The sequence below is a fragment of the Tachypleus tridentatus genome, chromosome 13, assembly GCF_004210375.1.
Source record: "Tachypleus tridentatus isolate NWPU-2018 chromosome 13, ASM421037v1, whole genome shotgun sequence".
Lineage (NCBI taxonomy): Eukaryota > Metazoa > Arthropoda > Merostomata > Xiphosura > Limulidae > Tachypleus > Tachypleus tridentatus.
Window position 1 is genome coordinate 157,211,609 of NC_134837.1, and position 16,597 is coordinate 157,228,205.

The following is a 16,597-nucleotide window of genomic DNA, read 5'->3' on the forward strand; positions in this document are numbered from 1 at the left end:
GACAATCCTATGGCTCACAAAAATCGAGAAGTGGGCAAGAGAATTTATGTACTGTAAGTCACTAAACAATCCCCGAAACATCTTGGTAAGATTGGTGGAAGTGCTGCGACCTTATTCATATGTTTATATTTTTCTTCAAAATTTATCTACTCAAAATGTGAGTGCGTCTTCGACGGTAATCTCAACAAAACTTTAAAATGAATATTAGAAGTTATTAACAAAACAAATAGCTCTGGCTTAGTGTTATTCTATCAACACACGTCAAGAATAATGTACATTTGTAAGTATATCTTTTATTACCCATTCAAAATATTTTTCAATCTATTTTCTAAAACGTAGGTAATTTGTCAACAAATCTGAACACATTTTATTTCTTCCTGGTATGTAAGTAACTGAGGTGTAATAAATTACTAAGAGGAAAGAATCATCGCTACTCAGTTGGTACTGAGGTTCAGACTGTCAGTGTACCAATAAAATTACTCCGTTATCCCCAGTTACTTTTATTGCTACTCTAAGGAAGTCTGAATCTGTAAAAGAAACAAACAAAAAACACCGTTATGTCACCCACCCATGGCATCTGATCAAAGTTTGGTCCTGCTATATTATTGGTTGGGTATGAATACACTTTCAATCATGGACCCTCGGTATGCCCAGTGGCGTGTTTAAGTAGAGGTTCGTGTTCTTAATGAGGGGGGGGGGGCATTCATATTTTTATTCAATGTAAAATTACATGGAATGTTGGGTCCACAAAAATTATTAGCCCTTGGTCCAATACAATTTTAAATCCCCCACTGGGTATGCCGAGGGAAAGGGGAGGGAACAAAAATTCGATGCCAAAACTGGGTTCAGCGACACCCAAAACCTTCTAAGTTTGGTCCTGCTAGTTCTAAATTATGAGAGGAGTTTGCGGATAAATAAACATATTCGTAAACAAAGTACAAACTACGATAGAATTTATGGAATATAAAGTATCGTGGAAACAAGCAGGTCAAACTTAAAAGCCAGAAACTGGCTTGGGTGCTTCAGGTCGTAGAATCGAATCCTCGTCATTGAATATGCTCCCCCATTCACTACGGAAGTCAGAATGCAACGGTCAATCCGCTATTCGATGGTAAAAGAACAGCCCAAAAGTTGACGGTCTATGAATATTCACTGACTACCTTTGGTCTAGTCTAAATTAAAGATGGCTGGCATACTTGGCTCCAAATTATCAGTGAGCTAAATTCATACCAAAAGTTAACAGAAACTAACGCTTTTCAATTATTCAAGCGTTTTTGAAATCTTAATGGAATTATTAAAAATACTAACAGTGTTATGTAGCATAACTAGTTACTTTCAGTAACTTTATGGCTTGGTATCAATACTATTAGAACCACCTCAATGTTCTCCAGTGATATACGTTGCTCTAAGCAAAATTCATTAATCTAATGACTTGCACATTTTACAGCTTGGGACTTTTTAATAACTTATATAATATTTTGTAGGAAACACCTTAATGAGCTTAAAATGACCAATATTCGAGACCTCCGCTTTTTAGTAACAACAATATTTAAACGTACACTCTGGTAACATTATTTAGTGTACCGGTCTGAGAACTGATACACGTCCTGTATCGTGTGAAAGAATTTGACCCGAACAACATCTAATACAAAAGTATTTCAACTTGCAACTTCAGTAGCAGTATGTACTATAAAGCAAAACAGGCAAATTAGAAACTTACCTGAAGTTATTAATATATGTCTTCTAGCATAAAAATATATCTTGTTTTTAACATTCCTGCCGAATTCATAGTAATTCACCTTCGTAAAATCACAGAGCTGACTTTCAAATTCAACAAATAACTTTTCACTTCACCTGAATGGTGGGTTGTTAGCTCAATCATGGGTTACGTACTTCCGCTGCTATACGCAACACACCCAATCAGAGGTCCTGCCATCTGTCGGCCATTCAAAGTGACAAGAATTCCATGCAAAGGTTTTTGCTTCTCCACCATGGATACATATAATATTTTGATATTTGTTTTTAAAAAATGAGTATGACAACAGTGGACTTTCACGAGTTCACGTTTACTCTACAAAAATAATGTGTCATTGATCTGGGACCGGATTTCCGATCTCTGGTAGAGTATTACGTAACCGTTTAACCAGAACTGCACGAAGACGTCCAAACGCTCACGAAAATAACACCGAAACCGGAATTTATAAGTTATGACGTCAACTAAAAAAAGAAAGACCTTGGGTTTCTACTTAGTATTCCAAGAGTATTGTCATATGGTTAACCGAGATCACACATCTACACAGTTTTGAGCAGAAAAACAAACAAAAATTTTGACTCTTAGTGGTAAAGGCATATTTAAAAACTTGGTTTTTGTTTGGTAAATAAACCTTTGCCCGACCTTTAACAAACAGAAATATTAGCAGCCTTGCTAATAACATGTTGTCTATTATGAATGTTGATACGTAATTTCTTCTTACTGGTACAAGTTAATAAAAGCTTGATCAAACAACAGGTGATTTTAATTTAAACTTTGACACAGTTCATTACGAACACTTGACCTTTTCATATGTCATAAAAGGCAATACGAATGCAGGGGACCTAAAAGAGCAGGAAATTACTTTGTTCATTTGAAGAAAAATATAACAAAATTGTTTTCGACAGATATATATTGACTTAAAATGATCTAGAGCATTAAATTATCTCATAAGCTACATAAATGATTAAGAATTGTTTGGTTTGGTTTGCATTTCGCGCAAACAGCTACACTAGGGCTATCTGCGCTAACTGTCTCTAATTTAGCAGTGTAAGACTAGAGGAAAGGCATCTAGTCATCGACACCCGCCGCCAACTCTTGGGCTACTCTTTTACCAACGAACAATGGAATTGACAGTCACATTATAATGCCCCCACTGCTGAAAGGGCGAGCTTGTTTGGTGTAACGAGGATTCAAACCCGTGACTCTCGGATTACGAGTCGAGTGATTTATTGTTTATTTGTTTTGTTTTTTAATTTCGCGCAAAGCTACTCAAGGGCTATCTGCGCTAGCCGTCCCTAATTTAGCAGTGTAAGACTAGAGGAAGGCAGCTAGTCATCACCACCCACCGCTAATTCTTGGGCTAGTCTTTTACCAACGAATAGTGGGATTGACCGTCGAATTATAACGCCCTCACGGTTGAAAAGGCGAGCATGTTTGGTGCGACGAGGATTCGAACCCGCGACCCTGAGATTACGAGACAAAAGCCTTAACCCACCTGCCCGTGATTACGAAAACGAATACCTTTTTTACTGCAAAGCCACACAATGTGATATTTGTATCTAAATAAGTGTATAAGTGTATCCAAATTGATTTTTGGCATTATAAACCATCAGGTTACTGTTGAATTAACATTGGTAACGAAGCAAAGCAAAAACTATTTATTCTAAACTTCTATCCAGTTATAGGATTACCAAACAATATTTAACAAAAAAGTTAAAGCAACGGCAAAAAATTTCAGCAACAACATGTGTAATATCATAGTTTTTTTAGATTACTTCCAAAACATAATTATTCCCATATTTAACTGGACCATTAAATATACAAACAAATTATTGATTATCTGCTAAAACATGATAACCAAAACTGAATTCTTCAGGTTTTCAAATTAGTTGGAATTTATTTATGTCAAAGCTAATAATAATCTACTGACACAAGGGAAGGCAGTAAGTACCCCGCCACACACACCAAAGAGTTGACTCTCTCTTATATCACACGCACACACAGGTTAAAGTGCAGGGAGTATTTTTGAATCACACGGATATGAGCCAAGGCTGTTGTTGTTGTGTAACATTTTTACTTAAAATTAAAGCTACACATAGGGCTATATGTGCTCTGCCCACCAAGGGTATTGAAAACCCGTTTCTAACAATACAAGTCCGCAGACATACCACGTTCCATTTCTGGGCACCACGGCCATATTTATTTGTTGTGTATTGTTTTAATTATTTTTTTTTTTCTTGTACAACGAAATCGAATCTTAATTGTTTACACGGGCATCGTATGAAAGGAACTAGCAGAGCACAAGTCACGTGGGATGATAGTTGCACGCGTGTATTGTTGAATAACTTCATAATTTTTTTTATATGTAACACAACACTGTGTTAGTTTAACAATACTTGACAGCTGTAGTATTCATAACTGTCCAAACCCAAAGAGAGCCGACTCGGAAGTTCAAGTTTGACCGTTTCAGATCTAACTTTGAATATCGAGTTTGCTACGCTCCAAAACTGTAAAACCATTACACTCCTTCAGGTATTTTCTGGTTATACAAATTCTCACAATCCACGCGGATTATATATATTCCCTGCTTACTTAAGTAAGCAATATGGAATAACCATCTGCTGTGCAAATAAAATACGCCATAATAAATATATTATACTATGTAGTTGCTTAATCAAGCACTTATGTTCCGAACATGCAGTAAGTTTGACACTGACAGGACTATTTCATCGACAGAAAATGAAAACTTTTGTTCACGTTCCACTTTGTCATGATTATTTTACAATTTGAAGCTTTCACCTCTTCGTTAGTTTTATGAGACTGAATTGTGCATAAAATGTTAAGCAACTTGAAATGTGAACAATGCCGTTATGCTGTTCACGGCTGGTCACAATTAAAAATAAGGGAAGCCGTATATATATCCTTATTTCGAAATGGTGAAATATTTGAGAATAATGAAAATTACCCATTGGTCTGACTTTTTCTTGTTTTGAATTTCGCGCGAGGCAACACGAAGCCTATCTGCCCTAAACTTAGCAATGATAAACTAGAGACAACACCACAAACTCTCGAGCTACTCTTTTAGTTTTACCAAAGAATAGTGGAATTAACCAACACCTTGTAACTCTATATAATAGTTTTATTCACCGTTATACGTTTAGTTCCTACGCTTGTTTCGTTATATTTTATTGTTTGCCTGTGATGTATATTCTATTGCGCAAGTCCCGCCTGTCAGTACGCTATAGGACTGGGAAGTTATAATTGCGATTAACGCCTATTAATGTAAAAAAAACAAAAAACAAAACAAAACAAAACGTAATTAGACCAGAAGCGTTTATAGATTTCGAACATTACCAACCGTTCAACTTCAGCAAATTACTTGTACCCTGTGCAAGGACAGCCAAGAAAAAAAGACAGTATTAGCTTAGGCGAGTGTAACAATATCAACCCAAAATTAATTAGTTCGTCGTGGACCTGGATCATCGATAACATTCAGTTCTAGACCGGTTATAAGAGTCGGTATACCTGCAAATTTGTAAAACTGTTGTACATAAATTATCATTTGTAATAACTATTAGTAATAACTGTTATTTTAGTTTTTTTTTGTATATTAAAACTTTTTTTTAAAAGAAAATTCTGTGTATCAAACTTGTTGGCAACTAAATTTAACATCTATTAACATTTAACTAAACTCAAATTCAAAGTTCCGATTATTTGAAATAGTAACACGTAACTTACATAGCGTAATAAGTTGAGGACACGTCCGAAATAAATTACAATACGTAATAACTCCCACGTCTGAAAAAGCATGTGAGGAGGATTCGAACCCACAACTCTTAGATTCGAAGTCCAACGCCCTAACCAGCAGGCTATGTCAAGTCCAAGTCTTTGAGAAATATTGAAACTTCCAGAGAGTTGTATCTAGCCAGCCTCTAAAATATAAATTTTACCCTAATTTTTTGAGCATTTTAAATCAACAGGTTTGGAGACTTCTTACAGCCACTATTACTTTTTTACTGCAAAGTTATTTATGAAAACGTTTTAAATCTTAAAACGAGCAAGTTTTTAGGCAAACATTATTTGTAATGGTATAAATATATCACAAAAATGAGAAAAAAAACATTTTATAAAACCAGTAATTTCTCAATATGATGTATTACTGCTACGTAGGCGAGATATAACTACTGAGAGCCCTACAACACAAAGTAATTGATATTTCATATACGGTTTAAATTCTGAAAAAAGTAAATAATTTACTATTCTTTATGCTACTATTAAAAGTATTTTGCATTTTAAAAGAAATAATATTCTAGATACAATTTTTTCTAGCATCATACTATAATGGAACTCTTGCTTATATGATACTGGAAAAACATATTATGATGCGATATGTACAACTTCCAACTTCGTAATTTTTTTTTATCCTGTGTGCACGTAGATGTGCAATGAGGGTCACGATTTTACCCTTTCCTATCATAAAGAGGCTTAGCGTGGCCAGGTGGCTAAGGCATTCGACTCGTAATCTGAGGATCGCGGGTTACCATCCCCGTCACCCCAAACAAACTCGCCCTTTAAGCCGTGGGGGCATTAGAAGGTTACGGTCAATCCCACTATTTGTTAGTAAAAGTGTAGCCCAAGAGTTGGAGGTGATGACAAGCTGCCTTCCCTCTGGTCTTAACGCTGCAAAGTTAGGGACGGTTAGCGTAGATTGCTTTCGTGTAGCTTTGCGCGAAATTCAAAACAAAACAAACTGTCACGGAGAACATATAACATGAGCCAAAAACTAATAGCATTCCAGGTGGGAAAAGATGTTGATAGTGACCATTTACCAATAATATTGCGTCTTCGATCTCGCCCCCCATAAAAATATAACCTACAGGAAAGAAAAATTCAATTTTAGTGAAGCAAATTCGCAAAATTACAAACAGGAATTAGACAACCTGTTACCCAATAACGTCATAAAAGAAGTTAAAACCTATATTAAATTGGATAACTACTGTCAAACAATAACGGAGTGCCTTCAGAAAGCAGCCAAGAAAACAATACCATAAAACAACAAATAACACATGGAAACCCAATACCGGAAGAGACAGAGAAACAAAAACGCAAATACACAATATAAGAAATCACATCAGAACACAAAACAAAAACAAGAAAAGTGGGATAATTTCTGCTCAAAACGGAACGATAAAACCGATCCGAAAAAATTCTGAATACACCTTAAAAGACTCACCAATGATAATACAGCCGTAAAGAAATATCCTGCACTTTAACACAATAATACAATAGCACATACAAATAAAGAAAAGGCTGAAGCTTTCAAAGCTCAACTTCAAAATACATTTAAAACTCATTCTGATACAGATATTAATACACATTTCTATAATAAAGTCAACAACCATATACAAAACAATACAAAACTTTTGAACCAATTTTCCCAATGAGCATATCCGAGACAAACAAGACACACCGCAAACCATGAAAACTACGAAGACACGATACTAACGAAAGAAATATCCCTACAAGAACTTATTGAAACAATAAAAACCAAATCTCCAGGTGAAGATGAAATACAAGCCTTCTAAAAAAGGGCATTCCGAAATTGTTTGATCACCTAAAAACACTTTTTGATCTGTCCCTATCCTCGAGATACATTCCAGTTTCTTGGTAGTTCACTAATATATTAATATTCCATAAGGAAGGAAAGCCAGCAAGTAAACCTAATAGCTACTGACCAATCGGCCTGACCAGCTGTATAGGTAAAATTCTCGAAAGAATAATCAGCAAAAGACTCTCCACATTCTTGGAGATAACATCAAAATTACCAGAAAAACAAAACGGATTCAGGAAATTCAGACAAACAACAGATCATTTAATTAGATTAACCGAAACTATAATAAATAGCTTTAATAATAAAAAAAAAAAAAAGAATGCACTGTCGCTTGCTTCCTTTGATATCGAGAAAGAATTCGATATTGTATGGCACGATGGTCTAAGGTTCTGAATGAATGAAATGGGACTACCGCGTGGAATTATTCGCTGGCTATCAAACTTTTTGGTAAATAGAAAATGTAGAGGGTACCTTTTCTGGGTATTTTATTTAAGAAGCCAGTGTCCCTCAAAAAAGGTTGGTTAGCCCTACACTCTTCATCACGTATGTAAACAGCATGCCATTGAAGGATCCTAATCACGGATTCTTTTCACAGTTCGCTGATGATGTGGCAGTCTGGAAAAGTGCCGCAACACCAACAATACCAGCCACAAACATCCAACCGTAACTAAATAAGATAAGTGAATACTGTAAAAAATATAGAATAAAAATAAACACAGTAGAAACACAAATTGTAGTCTTTACGAAATTAACAAAACAAAAAAACTACATCCAGAAATAAATATGAATGGTATGCTACTTCAGACTGCCACATCGAGAGAGAGAGAGAGTTATATAAAGGATACTTTTTTGTCTTAAGATAACCTTTCACTACTCATGATACCTCGACTAGTTCAGATAATCAACTTTAGAAGTTATAATTTCATTGCATAGGTCACTGATTAGACTATTTGGGATACTGTCTTTAAAAAAGACAGAACTATTTGGAGAGGTTTACAATGAGGCCTCTTGGATGATAACCGATATGGATAGGTCATCACATGGACAGGTTAAGATCCCTAAAATTGTTTCAAATCATTAAGGAAATTGGTGGTTTTGATATATATTATTTCCTTTTATTACTTAACAGTGAGAACAGTAAGACTACAGTATACCAGTATAAATACAGGCATGGTAAAAATCGTCTTTTGATGAGACAAGTCTAGATTTCTTACACGGTGGCTAACTTTTGGAACAAGTTTTTCATGTTTGGTTCAAAGGAAGGCTTAATAAATGTTTGAATGATAAGAAATGGCTTTGAAGATTTTTTTTAGTTTCAGTTTAGTAGATTGGATGGGCCAATAGATCCCTTGCTGTCCTTCAATTTTATGCTATTATAAAATTAAAGGTGATAAACACTGATTATTAAGTTTCTAGCAGAATAATGATTAAAGATAAAGGTCTACAGACATCCACTAAATGAAGTTTTCTTATCCAGAGATACACATTTTATACATCACAAATCACACAAGTATGTCTATTAGTAATAAGATTTTTCACTAATTTCAAAAAACATTGGCCTTTAATTAGACAATATTTTCTAATTTACGTTAATAACAAACACCATAGATACTTCATTGCCTTTATGTTGTACACACAACAGCATACAGAACATACATGGACACAAAGAGACTATACATTCAAATAAAGAAAACATACAACTGTCAATATCATAAGACTATTTCAATAACTTTCCAATTTGTCAACTTCTGAGTCTTCTGCCAATAAAAATGTAAATCAATAAAACAAACTGCCCCACTTGACAAACCACTACTTCTATTAAATGCCAATTTTACTATAATGTAAGATAATAATATATTATAATTACAAAAAACATACATTTTTCTCTATTATTGCAAAAAAAAGTGTTTTCAATAATGGATAAGTCTGCTAAGTTAATCTTCACTTCATAAACATCAGTTAAAACATTTGGAGTTATGGTTATAGCAGGGAATAACTTGCAAATTAAAAACATTCTATGAACTTGTGAGGAATTAAAGAGGTATTTATAACAATATACCAGCCATGCAACATCCAGGGCTGACAAGGCCTGCCAATAATAGAACTCATCAAGATACAACAAATACAGTAGTATTTGAAATATTATTTATATTATCAAATTTCAAACAGCTATGCATTACTCTTAAGGTCCCAGTTTTTCCATAATCTAATTGTTCACGAAAATGTATTAGCATTAAATACAACAGTGATATTATAAAATAAATTTGGGTAATACATTTACTATTATACCATATTAAAATAAAACACAATAACAGTACTTTTGTACAAGGATTTCACTCACCTTTTTTTAAGTGATGTATTAAACATTCTATACAATAACAAGTGACAGATTAATCTTAAGTTGGATGGAAACTTTAAACAGTATGTTAACAAAAGTTACTTTAAACACTAGCTGTGAGGAACAATAATTTGAAACCAACAAGCTCCTTGATCTTAATTTAATTTTCTTCTACACACACATATTTGTTAAAACAATTTTATTAATGCTCAGACACACATTTACAATATCATTTTTCTAGTTAGTAAAATACACAAAAAGTCTTTAAAATTGATTTAGTAAAATCAAGCATGCAAGTCCCAAGCATCAAAACTACTCAATTTCTAGAATTATAAAATTTTTAGTACCTTTTTTGTTTTTTAAATTATAAATTTACCAATTAAACACAGGTACGAACAGTCACACAAAATATCAATAAAACAAAATTCATATTCCCATATCTCCACAATACAATGAAACGGCCAAATTATTTTCCACTTATTTGGCATTTATATGCAGTTCCATTGTTACAAATCACATGATGCAAAGACATTCTATTAAATCCATATGTTTATACAACATATTCTTATAGAGACAACTCCACATCAACTGTAGTCAAGCTTTAGGCTTTGGAGATAAAGTTCTAATATAAAAACCTCACATTACACTTCTGTATGGTACTTGTAAAATGTTTGCTAAAAAATCTTGTTTTTCACTGAAACAACTGTAGTGGTATTTTTACAAGTTTTAATATTACACACCAACAAATAACTTCAAGTTTACAATAACAGAAATACTGTAAAAAAAAAGTCACCAGTAATAGGAGATTTACTAGAATTATAACTTTGATACCATTTACTAATATCTCCCCATAATATTTAGGAAATATATTCATTATGTATAAATATAGAACACATAAATTAGATCTACTTTCTTTCAAGAATAACCCAAGTTTTTGTTATATACATAACTGTACTCCTGGTTTTTTAAGGTTCAATTATCTATGATCACTACCTAAGTCTGAGATATTTTTTATTATACATATTTCAAATTACATACTTGGAAGGACTGACAAGTTTTGAACTGAGAGATGATGATTTTAACACATGATGAGCTATGAACATATTGATTCCTTACAATCAAAACTTTATTTGTACAGGCATGTAGAAAAAAAATGTTCAAAAATAGAGAACATAAGAATATCGATTAAATACATTTCTAATGCATAGAAACTGTTGTAGTTCTTAACATTTAACACAACTAATTTCATGAGCAAAAGTTTCAGATTTGTTTTTTTCCCAAGTTATTTCAAATTGGCATCTGAAATTTAATCTAAATATAGCAAAAAACTTTTGTTACATTTTCTCCACATCAAATTCTCCAGGTTTTTTATTTAATATCATTGTACTTCACAAGATAAACACATGGCTTTAATGTCATTGTTGTTTCACAACAGTTAGGCCTAAAATAAACAGTTAACCAACAATATCAGCTCTCTTGTCTCTTAGCTTTCCTCTTGATTTAGTCCTAGCTTTACAGGCAGCCACATTACCCATATGCTGAAATGAAAGAAAATAAGTATAATAAATGTATTGGAAATTTTACAGTTAGTCAAATATTAATTCCACAGAACATTTCTGAAATATTTTTGACAACAAAACATACTTGCGTATATGGATACAAAAATCTGTGAATAAATAAAGCTGATGAAAACAAACTAAATCATACCCTGTATATCAGTATAGTGTAATATAATCAAGCAGACTCTTGTCTGAAAACTACCACCACTTACAATATATTTTTTACTTTTAGCTAATACATGAAACAAAATTACTCCAAATCAAAGAAAGCAAATGAATTGCATTAATTTATTTCCAGTAATATAAAAACTACTGTTACAGATACTATAAAACAATATATACACGTATGATACACAAATATTACTTTAATCAGTATCTTTAGATCCACAACTTTGTACTCCATTTTTTAATAGTATATTAAATGGCAAAATTTCTTAAGTACATGTGACAGATATTGATCAATGGTTGATCAGAAATAATTAAACTTTAGGATATTTTTATCCTACATTCTTTTTAACTTAAATACCAGAAAGAAATCACTTGAAGTACAAACTCTTTTAACCATTCTAATTAACTGATGCTGACAAGACATGTTACTTTACAGCCCTTTTTTTTAACAATATAAAAACAGTGAAAAAATCCAATTCATTTTTTTTCAATCATAAATTATGAGAGGTTACACAAAAGAACTTCTATATTAAAAGTTTGTTCATCTAATAACAGCCACATTTTATGTTTCTCCCTACAAATATTATATAAATCAAATATGTTATTTTTTAAAAATAAATATCCACAGTGAATGTCTTAATAAAAGAAAATGAAAATACAAAGAACATAACATCATTAAACTGTATTTTCATGATCACAATCAATTTAACATTGGAAATCTTCAAAGTGTAAAAAAACAGGATTATCATTGATGTTTGACAGAAGCCCTTACAAAAAACATACAAATAAAACAAATATTTGTAGCATCCTAACAGGCAGGTTTGCTATCACAAACTCAATATATTATAAGAATTATGTACTCTTAACAAAATATCTTAGTATTTAATAAGATAGCGAAATATTACAGAAAAATATAGCAAAGTCATGCAAACACACACACACGCATATATACACATACATACAAATACAGATTACTCTGATTTAGAAACCTTGTCACTTCAGCATAAATTACAAACATACTCTTAACAAATTTTTAGTGTAAACATTTAAGTAGTAGCTTTTTTATTTATGAATTTATTTCCCCGCATCAAAGTGTGAATATCAGTCAAGAAACATTATGTACAAGTCTAATCTATTCTTTGATTCACTACTGTTGATCCAGTGAATTAGTTCTACCAGTATTGCTTGGATAAGTAATACAAATGAATAACAGAAGCTTCATACAGTGGTCAAACTTAAGGGGTTATGATGTACTGTGGTAGAGAGCAAAGAACAACACACCACAGCAGGCATACCAAGCTCAAGAATCATACCAAACTTCAAGGCACTTATTAACAAGAACAAAATTTTCAATAACATGAGTTGTTTATATTAGATATTTATGACACACCAGGAATGGAATTAGTATAAAAGTTTTTCTGAATAACAGTTTGCTGTAAATATCTCAAAGTATATGTAGCACACAAAATATGTATCTAACACACTTGTGGAATGATGAGAAATGAACACACCATTATTGTAACCTGTCAAAGTATTAGAAAAAAACACAATTTAAAGTTTTAGAAGAAAAAAAATCAAACTGAAGATGTTTTTCCTTCCTTTACACAATCATTAAAATACATCAACAATGTCTGTATATGGAAAATTATTGAAAGTGCAGAATTTCATTGTTATATTGTTTGTACTATAAACTATGTCAAATACATTGTCCAGTCAAGTAAAAAACAATTTCTATCAACTGTTTTAAACTTATGGCTTGTTAGAAATGACTTCCTCAATTTCTTCATTTTTGTTTTACCAAAAACTTACCCTATCAAACTTGCTTATTTTTTGGTACACTCCACCATTTGTAACAGGAGGGCCTAGTTCAAAAATATCCCTTAACAAATCATTTTCCTGCAAAATACAAAATTAAGTTAACACCTGAAAAAAATGTGAAAAATAAAGTAATAATATGGAACAATTTATTTTGTTGTTGTTTCTTAGTAAAATTAAGAAAAAGTAAGGAAGTTTTTACTTAATAAACTTTATGTACATTTAAGTGTACAGTTACATCAGCTTTGATTTTCCATCCAAATAACTACTGGAAAGATGACCAGATATTAACCATGCACATGTGAGAGTGTTTGATGTGTACATATGTGTTTTCTTATGGCAAAGCACGTCACATGGGGCTATCTGCTGTGTTCATCAAGGGGAATCAAACACATGATATTAACATTGTAAATCTGGAGACTTACCACTCTCTTCCTCCAGGGGGACAGGTGTCAAGTACCTGCAACTATGTGAGCTGTCTTAAGTATTAAACTCTATACAGTTTCTAGTGTAATGAGAAAAGATTTACATGCTAAATTTCTAAGTACCATTTCAAGACAATTAGGAAAACAAGATATCTTCCTGATGTTCAATTAATGGGTATATGTAAAGTGATATAACACAATTTTCAAATTTATGCTATAATGGAGCAAACAATGATTCAAGTTAGAAATAACATGATACCCCTTTTAGAAGTTGAAATTATGCATGTACAAAAGTTGCATATAGGTTGGTCTTAGCTACGAGAAATGCTGAGAACACAATTAAATGTTTAGAGAAATACCAAAAAACTGCAAGCCTGGTTTTCTGGTGTTTTGAAAATTCACTGAAGTTTGACAGACAAATGAAACAATTATGCTGTAGTTAAGAGCCTGTAACGTGATTTACATTAATGCAGTGTAATAGCTGTTGCTGCAAGACTGTTAAAGAATGTTAAAAATTGTCAAAAGTTTGTTTTTATTTTTTTTTATTTGATGTATTTCTTATTTTGCCCTATAATTTAAAGTACAAATAAAGTAAAGTATAAAACATGGTAAGTTAGGTGATTAGGCTTAATATTGGCTTATGATGGAAGCTCTGATACCTTTTTCTAATGGTAAATAAAGCTACATAGTAATAATTTTATGACAAGATATTTTAATATGCGAAGTAAACTCATTAAGAACAACAGATAAGAATTTCAAGAACAAATGTTATGTCAGAAATATACTAGGTATTTTGTCAACACTGAAAGCCCACAATAACACAACTGCAGAAATCTATACAAGATAAATCATGTGTATCAATAATAGAGTTTTGCAATTAGCACACTTTAAAGTCATGATGTTTGCATATTGATAAATAATATCTCACTGTACAGGGTAGAAATACATCTGTAATGCACTAAAATTCCTTTCCCATCCACTGATTTGATTTGTATAAAATGCAGAGTTGGTATAGTAGTCAGTATCAGACCCACTTCTGTAACTGGACAGTAAAACAATGACTTTGCATGCAAATAGCTGTGGATGTTTTTGCCTTGATTTTCAAATAGAGAATATTCGTTGATAAATTCAAGCTAATGTACAGTATAAAAGAAATGTGATAGATAATTCATATTAATGCATATTGCTCATAATTTATTTTGATATATAAACAAAGAGTACAAAACATACTGAAAAAAACTGGAATGTTAGCATATGGAATTTTCCAAATAGATGAAACAGGAGAAACATTTTATCTTTAGTAATATATTTCTGGATACAATGTACATTTTGAATTAAAGATGGTTCACATAGCAAAACAGTCTTCTTGTCATAAGGAAAAATTGCTGACATAATGCTCTTTACTGTCTTCCCAAACTTTTTGTTCGAGACCTACATAAACCAGAATACAGTAACAATTATTATTCTTAGCTTTGGTGATGAATGTAGCTTTCCAGATTGATATTGAAGTACTTATATTGATAAATATTAAAATTACTGATATTTTAATCAGTTATCTCATTATAAATAAAGAATATATACACACACATGTTTGCCTTTTCAGCTGTAAGACTGCTGTAGCATGACAGAAGTCGATTGTTTGCTGATAAATAGTAGATAATGGGTTCAACTAGTCAGTTACCTTCTCTCTCTCTCTCTCTCATTGGCAGATCAATATCAGGGATGAAGGCACACGTCAATCAATCAATTTCACAATAAACGAATACAAACTGGGAATGTTGGCTCTCATTGTTTATTACATATTTTACTATAATTTACTTAAAAATTCACTTTGATAAAAACATTCTACAGATAATAAGCTTTTAAGTGAACTTTACATATCAAAATGAAGAATTCAATCTACTTGTAAGAATGGTTATTAAACTGACCAAGTTTAGAAAGAATTAAGAAACACTCTCTGTAACTTTTTCAAAGATCATTCTAAGCATGAGAGATCGTTTCCAACAAAACTATCTGCCAGATAGACAAGTAAAATTCAGACACTACTAATCACGTAGAAATATAATAAGATTAATTACAGAAAACAATACAATGTTATGCAACTAGTACTTAAGTTTCAAGGTGGATTTTAATAGAGTTGTTTGCAGTCTGGTTCCTACCACCAAAGACTCCATGGAAATGGATTATCCTTCCAGTTTGGATTGAAATGGCATTGCCATGCTTGGAAAATATTGTGCCAAGAAAATAAAGGATTCACATATGTAAACACCCATTGTTGGTGGAAACAAATATTATTAAAACCTACCAGAACAACATGACTTAGACCGTGTTGTTCACAGTGAATATTATACCACACTCCTGTAGGGTTCACAAGTCTCAAAAGAAGAGCAAGGTATCACAGATGAAACAAACAAAAACTGATAAAAATGAAACACTAATGACAATGAATCTCACAGTCAAACTCCCTAAAAAGTCAAAATAATATGCTTCAAACATTGCTAACTCTTACACTCAATTTAATCTTGAATAAGCATAAGAAGCTTGTAAGATATTAAATGTAGTTTATGTTAAAAAGTAAATAATTTGGTGTGTAATTTGCAAAATACTTCAAAATGCATACAAGGAAAAAGATGCTTTTTTATTCATTCATAAGACTCTTGATATACTGCTGTCTACACCATTTTCAAAAAATGACCTTTGACTAAAAAAAATCAATTTTTCAATCTTAATCTAATAATTGTGTGAAATGTCTATACTCCAAACTGCACATTTTAGACTTTCTTTCTAACTTTATACAGTCTTCTGAGTGTCCCATCAACTACACAGTTTTAATATAGACACTGGAAAGCAGAATACAAATTCCAAGTCTCCAATCTTCCTGCTTTACTAAATTATAATAAAAGCCATAAAATCCACATACAGTGTGCT

The 16,597-nt window shown here is 32.2% G+C and overlaps 2 protein-coding genes across 2 annotated transcripts in view; both read right to left on the reverse strand.

Moving 5' to 3' along the window:
- LOC143236343 (hepatocyte growth factor receptor-like) overlaps window positions 1–2,177 on the reverse strand; it is an 81,249-nt gene extending 79,072 nt beyond the window's left edge. Inside the window, exon 1 of the mRNA XM_076474617.1 lies at window positions 1,721–2,177. The gene's annotated coding sequence lies outside the window, so the exon portion shown is untranslated. The remainder of the gene's footprint in view (window positions 1–1,720) is intronic.
- A 6,792-nt stretch (window positions 2,178–8,969) lies between these two features.
- Window positions 8,970–16,597, reverse strand: part of LOC143240834 (interferon-related developmental regulator 1-like) — a 44,469-nt gene continuing 36,841 nt past the window's right edge. Inside the window, exons 10-11 of the mRNA XM_076483990.1 lie at window positions 13,239–13,325; window positions 8,970–11,240 (exon numbers count right to left, since the gene is read on the reverse strand). Of these exons, the coding sequence (XP_076340105.1) occupies window positions 11,157–11,240; window positions 13,239–13,325 (171 nt within the window). The 3' untranslated portion in view covers window positions 8,970–11,156. The remainder of the gene's footprint in view (window positions 11,241–13,238; window positions 13,326–16,597) is intronic.